Source organism: Lynx canadensis, chromosome A2, assembly GCF_007474595.2.
Source record: "Lynx canadensis isolate LIC74 chromosome A2, mLynCan4.pri.v2, whole genome shotgun sequence".
In the NCBI taxonomy this organism is placed as follows: domain Eukaryota; kingdom Metazoa; phylum Chordata; class Mammalia; order Carnivora; family Felidae; genus Lynx; species Lynx canadensis.
The window spans coordinates 162,175,594-162,184,772 of record NC_044304.2 but is presented as its reverse complement, the minus strand read 5'-3'; the positions used below and the strand labels follow the sequence as shown (position 1 = coordinate 162,184,772).

The 9,179-nt window shown below is 60.5% G+C and overlaps 1 protein-coding gene across 2 annotated transcripts; it reads right to left on the bottom strand.

Annotated features, from left to right (window-relative positions):
* Window positions 1–1,437: 1,437 nt before the first annotated feature.
* Window positions 1,438–8,861, bottom strand: LOC115509356 (zinc finger and SCAN domain-containing protein 2-like). Of its 2 annotated transcripts, none has more exons than XM_030308748.1 (3): window positions 8,629–8,861; window positions 5,440–6,338; window positions 1,438–3,774 (listed from the first exon to the last, which is right to left on the bottom strand). In XM_030308748.1, exon 2 carries the CDS (start codon window positions 6,308–6,310, stop codon window positions 5,699–5,701), a length of 612 nt encoding a protein of 203 aa, XP_030164608.1. In that variant the 5' UTR covers window positions 6,311–6,338; window positions 8,629–8,861; the 3' UTR covers window positions 1,438–3,774; window positions 5,440–5,698. The 2 variants fall into 2 exon arrangements, with proteins under 2 accessions (XP_030164608.1, XP_030164609.1); XM_030308749.1 differs by lacking the exon at window positions 8,629–8,861 and adding an exon at window positions 8,030–8,396.
* Between the last annotated feature and the right edge of the window lie 318 nt (window positions 8,862–9,179).

Genomic DNA, 9,179 nt, shown 5'->3' with positions numbered 1-9,179 from the left:
CACGCCAGGCCTCACACATGGTGGGGGCGGTCGGGCAGGGGCCCTGGACCCTGGTGGAGACAGCATCTTGCCTCCACACCCACAAGCCTGCCTCAGAGGTATGCCACGTCTCAATCTCCTCTTAAAAAAAAAAATAGTTTATTTATTTTGAGAGAGAGGTAGAGAGCAAGCGGGTGAGGGGCAGAGAGAGAGGGAGAGAGAATCCCAAGCAGGCTCTGCAGCTGTCAGCACAGAGCCCAACACAGGGCTGGAACTCACACACCGTGAGATCACGACCTGAGCCGAAACCAAGAGTCGGACACGTAACCGACTAAGCCTCCCAGGCGCCCCTCAGTCTCCTCCTTTTGACAGAGGGTTGATGGCATGTCTGAGTCAGAGGCCCACCTCAGAGAGGCGGGCAAGTGACAGTGCAGAGCACCTGTGTGTACACACGCAACTGCCTGGGGATCCTACTGAAATGCAGTTTCTGACTCAGATTCTGGAGCGGGGCTGCGATTTTGCATTCATAACAAGCCCCCAGGTGACTCGATGTCACCGGTCGGTAACAGGGTGTCGGTCTGCCCACCTGGAACCCACTCACCGCCTCTCCGTCTGGTTGTCCCCTGGTGAACCAACCACTCCTTCACCTGCCCACAGACCCGGGCTCCAGGGGGGCTGACCCCTCCGTGGCACTGTGTGCCCCGGGGCCTGGCCATTCAGATCTCTGCCCTCCGCCGCCCCATCAGCCCTGCAACTGGTTCAGACCTTTGGGGAGAAACCTGGCCTCGGCCGACAGAGGGCTTCTTCCCGGCCTGGGTGCGAGCTGGGGAGGCAGCCCCCAGGAGGGAGGGCAGAGCCCAGGACAGGCTGGGTCCCGACTATCACCCTCAAGTCACTGCATTTCTGTCCCCTGAGTCCGCAGTTCCCCATGTAGGCATTAGTCAATTTGAGTCCAACAAGAGTCCTGCCGGATCCACCCCCAACAAACCCAGGTTCCACGGGTCCTGTCCTTGAGTTACTGGCACTCAGGACCTCCCTCGGCTGACAGACGCCATCGATGCGGCCCCAAATCTGTCACGAAGAGGAGGACACAGAAAGAAGGTGCCGGGGAGAGCCTGGGCTGTGATCAGGGCCGGCGCCTTGGCAACAACAGGACTGTCACAGCTAAGCAGACTAAGCTCAGGAAAGACACGCGGCTGGCCAAGGCCCCCAGGTGATGGGGATCACCGCTCAGGCTCGCAGCAGGTCTGGACTCACTCTCGGCTGAGCAAACAGTCGAGGCTGCTTGAAGGGGCCCCAATATCCGTTACTAAACTATTCACTGCTGTGGTTTTGAGCTCTGCTTGCTATAGCCTTGACAAACCATAGCACACAGCTCCTCGAGACACGAGGGGCGCAGAGATAGAGCCCTTCGCCCTGCTCCCGGCGGAGCCCCAAATGACCACTGCTCACGCCAGCTGATGTTGAGAGAACATTTATTCCACTTGGTCAGCTCCGGCAGGTATCGGTGACCAACGGAAATAACCAGCCTGGACGACCATTGACACGCACTCCCGCGTAGCCATGGGGGCGTCCCTCCTGTCCCACTGGCCCAAGTAGGGGAGGACCTGAGGTCTCCTACAGTCATTAGTGCCCCAGGGGAGCCAGCTCACAGCCCAGTGAAACGAACCCACAACCCACGTGTGAACTCACCCGCCACCTCCTCCCACCACCAGCCACCCTCCAGCCTCCAGCACTTGACCCATCAGCCAGTAGACAAGTTATTTCCTGAGTGTTATGAGCCCAGCCCTGTGCTGGACCCTGTTGGGGTTCAAGAGGAAATGGCACGTCCCTTGCCCTCAGGGAGCGCACAGTCTAGCTGGAGACTCAAAACACACACACACACACACACACACACACGTACGCACGCGCGCGCACGGAAAGCCAGAGTGCAAGGCGGCACGTGCCCCCGAGGGTGAGACGGTGTTAACACAGGGACCGTTCAGAGAAAGAGGATGGAGGTCCTGGTGGAGAAGTGGGTTTGGGGAGGACGGGGGAGGGGCGCATTTCACAGCAATACCAGGGAAGGCAGAGGCCGAAACAGAGCATGAGGGCTGCGTGGTTAGACTGGAGGGAGGTGAGCTGACGATCGGCAGGGAGGCTCCCTCCCTGAGGCTCCCTCCAGGCAGGCCAAGGATCAGAGCAAATGGAAGCTTCTGGAGTGCAGAACGCCTCCTGTTTCTCTGATCTCCCCCAGCACGGTTTGTTATTCCAGGACGAGGCGTGCAGCAGATTTGCAGCAGGCTGCAAGGGAGACGGGACAGGCAAGATCCCAGGGCAGGAGCTGGGGAGGGGGCCTCCAGACAACCCTGACCAAAGCCCAGCTGGGCCCTAGGACCTCCCACCAGAACGCTCCACGGCGCCCCCCACAACTCCCATTGCTGGGATTTGATCTAAATCCATGGCTCCAGGCCTCTCCCCACCCCCAACGGTTTCACTAAGTAGAACCTGCATCTGGAGGTCATCGAAACCCCAGCCCAGCCCTAATCGGCCACACCTCTTCAGATGAGTGGGTCGTTCTGGGGAGGCCAGTGAGCTCCAGGCCAACCCGCTCAGGGTGGAAACAGAAGTCCTCTCCCTGCTGGTGGTCCAGCCTCTGCCCCTCCACATCCATGCACGGACCTCGGGAAAGCTCCTCGGCCCCAGAGCTGGCGGGCACCAGGAGCCAAGCTCCGTCTGCCCCCTCAGCCTTCCCCACATCAGGCCTGGCTAAACCCCTGGTGTGGCAGAGGCTTGGCTGCTGGGAAGCAGGATCCCTCCCCCCGGGTGGACCCAAGGTCACGCACACCCTACACCATGGAACTCCCCGCTTTCCCCGCCACTTTCACGGTGAGATCAGACAGAGCCCGGGCCAGGGATCCCGGGCATGGTGAAACCCAGCAGCCAGAGCAAGCACCCCAAATCAGAGAAGAGCAAACGCAGCCCAGAGAGCCTCCAGCAACGTCTGTGGAAGGGAAGAGAGGTTCCAGGAGCCTGAGACCCCGTGAGGCCTGGGAGGAGAGCGACTAAAAGGGTCCCCTCCTCAGAATTCTTTATTCCTGAGTGAGGGAAGGAAGTTCAGCAGGGGGAGGGAGAAATGCTACTTGTGGGGCGGCCCTGACCCAGGGATCTGTCGTAGGTAAGGAAAGAGTGGCAGGTTCTGTCCTGGGGCTGAGATTCTCAGCCAGGAGTCCAGGAGCTCTGGCATTGTTTGTAGATTCTCGTGTCTCCGTGAGTATGCGAGTATGCGCGTTTTCCTGGGGAGAAGGTTCATAACTTTGCTAGATTTCCCAAGGGTTTCACACCCCCAAAGTCTTCAGAACCATTGCTCTGAAAGGAAAGTGGAGCCTTGCAAGTATGGTTCACACCTGGGGGAAAGGCTTCGCCTCTAGAGCCAGGCCTCCTGCTGACTTTGCTGTGTTCTCTTGGGCCAGTTACTTGCTGTCTCTGATGGGCCAGGCAGGCGCAGAGAAGCTGGCTCTCCACACAGGCACTGTCCCTGCTGCCACATGAGAGTGGAAGTCTGTGGCCAGGCAGCCAGGACGAGCTCTTCTCTGGCCATGACTCCCAACTGGTTCGGGGAGTTTTTCCACCGGGGCACAGAACCGGCCTCCAATTCCAGGCTGCATCAGTCCCCTCTGCAGGGCACCTCCCGAGGTAGGTCTTCTTAGGGGACATGTCCTCGTGCCGGTGGGCAGGGCCCCAGAGGGCCCCATTCCTAGACTCTGTGCCCAGATGTGCCTCACACACTGCCCAGAGGTCCTGCCCACTCCACATCTGTTCATGGAGACAAAGAGACGAGGGTCAGGTCTGGGGCTCTGACACGGCCCTGCCCAGCCACCCCTCAGTCACCTCTCTGGGGCTAGGCGGGAGGAGTCCGTGGGGCCACCCTGCACTTGTCCAAGGCTTTCAGCCAGTCCTTTTAGCCCCCTACGGAGCACTCCAGGATTATCAATCCCATGAACCCCTGAGACAACTTGGGGTTGGGGCATGTGGGCTCCAGATGTCCCAAGTCCCAGATTAATCTCTTCATCTCTGCCACTAAATACTAGTCCACACTGCAGCAGCCACCTGGTGGCAGGCCGAGGGCCACTGATGTCCAAGGAGCCACAAACTCTAAGGAAGGGCAGAGGGCAGGGACAGGTCTCCAGCACCTAGCAAGGTGGTGGCACAGGCTGGGCACAGAGCAAGGGCTCTGTGAGTGCAGGTCCCCTCCGACGCCCCCAGCTCCCTTCCTCCCAACCTGCCACTGTGGATGCCAAGACCCCCTCGGGCACCCAGGGGCGCCCCTGCCCAGGATCCTACCACGTGGGATCTTGTCACATCCCCACAACCTCCACACTCCATTTTCCCGCCAGTAAGAGCTTCTCTTGTGGGCAGTGAAATAGAGATGAAGGGTCTTGGGGGCCAGGCTTGCACTGTGACACCACAGTACTAAGTGAGTACTAAGTGAGATTTGGGGCAAGCTTGGGTGAGCCTGTTTGTTCACCTGCCAAATGGCTGAAGAAGCCTGTGCTTCAGAGCACCAACTTGGAATCAGGAGCCTGGGAGACAGTCCTGGCTCTCCCCCTTGGTCAAGCCTCTTAGCTAGGGGCCTCATTTTCTCTTGCCCAGATGACCCCACAATGCTGGAGGCTCCTACTCACCCCACTTTGACCTGTCCTCACAGTGCTTGCATTACCCCTTGAACCGTATGTCTGAGATCACCACGCTCTTCTCATTAAACATCTCGGTGTCCTCTCTTTAGGGCCACAAAGTCCTTTGTAGGGCACATATGGGCCTCCTCTATCTGACCCCCACCTCAGAAACCCCACACACCCTTGCTCTCCCTAGAGAACCTCTATTCATCCCCCGGACCCAGTTCAAGCCATCAAACGCTTTGGGTGACACCAATCACCTCCCCCACCTCCCAGAATACGTTATAGTTTGTCCACTAGGATAGCCTGCATCACCTGTGTGTGTACCAAGTGTCACCCCTCAGATGACAAGGCTTTGTGTCAGTGCCTCCTCCCAAGAGCACAGCACTGTGCGTGGCACACTGGGGTGCTCAATAAATGTTTCCAGACCAGCACTGTCACCCTCTTTTATCTAGTAATATTGACTACAATCCTCACAATATCCCAGGGAGAAGTCCCTCTTAAACACAACTTAAACAGATGAACAAACTGAATCATAAAGTGCAATGATTTCTCAAGTACACCAGATAGTAAGTGTTGGAGTCAGGAGACCTTGGGTGTGGAGGGGGTAGGGGGTGGGTGGGTCTGGGGATTGTGGAGAGCGGCCCTCTCCAGGTGACTTTCAACTCTGACATTCTGGGAAAGAAGATCTAGTAAGAAGCTTGTCATACACCCAGAGCCCAGTTCACCCCACCTTCCCTGCCTGCCCCTGACCCCAACCCCTGCCGAGGCCTGAGAGGGAATCGGGCCAAACTTTAGGTCTCACCTACTCTAGGCCGGGTGAGCCAAAGGAGGAAAACCAATGCAGGGGCCCAAAGCAGCTGTGGACGACCAGCCGTAGGGTGGAGAAGACTCGGAAAGAGGCGGCCCAAGCGGGGCAGCGGCCCACTCCTTCAAGACCCCAAGCCAGCCCTCCCCGTCTCTCAGGATCAAATCCAGAACGGGGGCCGCAGCCCAGCGCCATCTCCTGGAGTCACGGACGCGGCTCTGGGGCAGGAAACCGGCGGCGGCAGGCCTGGCGCGCATCATAGCACGCGGCCTAAATGGGCCGCCTGGCCCTCGGGCCCGTGGCCGTGGCTGCGCTGGTGGGTCTTGAGCGAGCCCTCGCGCGCGAAGCTCTTGCCGCAGCGGGCACAGAAGTAGGGCCGCCGCTCCCCGAACACGCCGGGGCGGCGCGGGTGCGGTGCGGGCATGCGCGCGTGGGTGCGCTGGTGGTTGAGCAGGAAGCGCGGCTCGCGGAAGCAGCGGCCGCACTGCGCGCACTGGTGCGGCTTCTCGCCGCTGTGGATGCGCTGGTGCGTGAGCAGGTTCTGCTTGAGGCTGAAGCAGCGGCCACACTCCGGGCAGGGGAAGGGCCGCTCGCCGGTGTGCGTGCGCTGGTGCACCTCCAGGTTGTGCTTGACGCTGAAGGCCTTGCCGCACTCGGGGCACACGAAGGCGGCCGCGCGGCCCACCCCAGCGTGTGCCTTCTGGTGGCGCACCAGGCTGGGCTGCTGCGAGAAGGTCTGGCCGCACAGTGGGCAGCGGTGAGGCTGCTCCTCCGCGGGGTGGTGGATGACCAGGCCTCGCTCGTCCCCCAGACCCTCCTCCCCGTCCCCCGCAGGGGACCCGCCCCCCGAGGACGCCAGCTCTGTCATGGGCACTTCCAGCCGCAGTCACCAGTCCCTGGGGAGGCAGAAGCAGAGAGAGGAGTCAGGGGTGGGGGGATCCAAGGATCAGCCGGCCCCCAACCTCAGGGACACTGGACCTTGAACTGGCTTCCCACAACTTCAGCATCCACCCCTCTACAGTCTTGTTCAAGCCAGCGTTCCCCTGCTGGAAAGCCCTTCTTTCTCCTCTACCCTTTAATCACACCCTGCCCCTCCTTAAGGCCTTTCTCAAGTTCACCTCCTGCTAGAACCTTTCCCTGACCCCTCCAGCCCCTCCTGAGCCCTACGGCCCAACCTTATGACCCTCAGTCATCACAAAGCCCTGGCCCGGTGATGCCTTAAGGACAGAGCCGCCTCCTTCTTTTATCCCCAACAGCAAGCACCCAACCTGCCACACAAAGTACTGAATAAATGCCAACGGGTGATATCCAGGGGCTTCTAGTCTTACAACTTAGCACCTGCATATGTCTTATCTCTCCAACCTGCATCTCAAGGAGGGAGGGGATAGGTAGGTGCATCCCCAATCTGGAGGGAGGGATGGGGTCACCGGTGGTTCACAGATATTTTTGAAAAGCGTAAAAGAAGAAACAAAACAAAAACCCTGTACACTTGACAGTAATCTCAATTAAACATTAAAGGCAGCAGCTCTTTGTTTATCAAAATGTGGCACGCCTGCAAAAGGTTTGCAAATCACTGAAAGGGAGGGTGACCTTCCCTGGGGGGCGGGGGGGGGGGGCGGGGCTGGTCTCAGCTTGATTCCTCTTGGCATCCCCAAGACACGGAAGCTGACCCCGAGGCTCAGCAAACACCCCCAAGTTCGGCTCCATTCCATTCATGCTGGTTCTAAGGATTCTCTTCCCCATAGCACCGTGGTCTCTTAAATTGTTTCCCACTGTCCTCACAGCAACCCCAAGGAAGGAACAGGGCTTATTGAGCCCTACTTTATAGACGGGGTAACGGAGGCACAGTGAGGTCACCTTACTTGCCCAAGGTCGCACAAGGTGAGCTCGGACTAGGCCCTAAGTTTCCTGACTCACTGTCAAAAGCTCTTCTCAATGTGCCAGCTGCTCACCAGCTAAACTCCCCTCAAAATACACACGCATGTACAAGACCACCACCACCACCATCCTGACCACTGCAGAGTTCTAGATCACCCAAAGGGCCACTGCTCCTGTACAACCCTGTCTGCAACCACTCCTCCCACGCCCTCCCCCCCAAATAAAAGCCTAGGACTCCTGTTCCTGCAGAGCACTGAGGCCTGCCCCAGAGCAGGCTGAGCCGGCACTCCCCTTCGGTCCTCCACCCCCGTCAGGGACCTAGACCTCCATGCAGGCCTTCTCTACACTTCCAGATCTCACTGTTCACTACGACCTCAGTCGATCTATCTGCAGAGTGGGGTCTCAGAGATCCCCCTTCTTTCTCCCCCTACCCTCAGGCCAGGGTGGAACACACACCCACCCTGGAGAAGGGGACCAGTACTACTTGCATTGGACCCCACCCACGAGGCTCTCAGCCCGCCAGCTGCACTGACATTTGCAAAGACAGACCATCACGGTCCCCTCGGCCAATCTCAGCCTGGCCTTGTCCCTGGACAGCCTCCTCGCTCTCCCCGGCATGTACCTCCGACCAAGGACCCCACTACGGAGAGGGTCTAAAGCCACGGCCCCCTCTTCTCCCCCAAGTTCCTCCATCCCCTCCCGCACTCACAGCCCAGGCTGCGCCCCTGCTCCTCCGGTCTCCAGCAGTGGCTCTCTCCTCTAGAGTCTGCGCTGCCCAGCGCAAATACGGTAACTCTCCCGCAGCGACTCCCGCGCCCCTTCTCCCTCGCCCCCATAAAGACGGCCAGCCTCCCGCACCGCCCTCCTTATCAAACTGCTGCATTAATCAAAAGAGCTGACCCCACCCACCCGACCTCCGCACCCACAACCGGGCCGACTCCCGGGGCCAGAGCGACCCAGGAGAAATATGGGAAACTCTGCGTCGCAACCTCGCCCCCACGAAAAGACGTAGGCCTCCCACCCTGCTGCCGCGACCCACCCCACGTCGCTGCAAGGCCCGGCCTCCTCGGGCCACGGATGCGACCCACCCCCACCCCCAGCTCCCGCGGCGCCCCCCGGGAGAACCACGCGACCCTGGATAAATACGCAATTAAGTCGCGGCGCTCCCCGCTCCCGGAAAGGCTCTGCGCGGCTCCCGGCAAATACGGTAGCGCGCCCGCAGTGACCCGCCCCCAAGGGTCCGGCACTGGCCTCGATAAATACGGTAATCTCCCGCCGCGGCCCCAGCCCCGGCGGCCCGGGACTCACGTGGCGCCGCCTCCCGAGCCCTCCGTCTCCGCCGCAGCGCCGCAGTCGCCAGCGTCGCCGCAGCCGCACAGCAGCCCCGTGAGGCTGGGAGGTCTAACTCGCCAACGACCTGGCTGGCGGAAAAAGGAGGGCTGCGAGCGCTGCGCCCGCGCGGGCAGGAGAGGGAAGCCGACGGGAGCCGCTTCGGGAGCCGGAAGCCCCGCCGGGCGGGTCACCCCAACTTCCCCGGCCCCTCCCCCGCCCCCGGCCTCGGCCATTCCCATCGCCGGATCCCCCCGAGGCCCCAGTCCAGCAGCAAGAGCCTCATCCCCATCTCCGTCATCCTAAAACAGCGCTACCCAGGCCGGGCCCACGATCTGCCCCCAGGAAGCCGGAAGGGTCTGGGGCGCTGGCGGTTTAAGCCTTTCCTTGCAAGAGAGAGCAGGGGGTGAAGGCAGGAGCCCCTGCTGCGCAGCCTCTCTGGGCGGGGTGTCTGGGAGACAGCCACCGAAGGGGCGGAATCAGAGCTGCCCCAGCTGACGGGGTTGCGAAAGCCTCCCCCTACTCTGTGG

Coding starts and splice junctions, on each gene's coding strand:
- LOC115509356 (XM_030308748.1), bottom strand. CDS start 6,310: ATGACAGAGCTGGCGTCCTCGGGGGGCGGGTCCCCTGCGGGGGACGGG.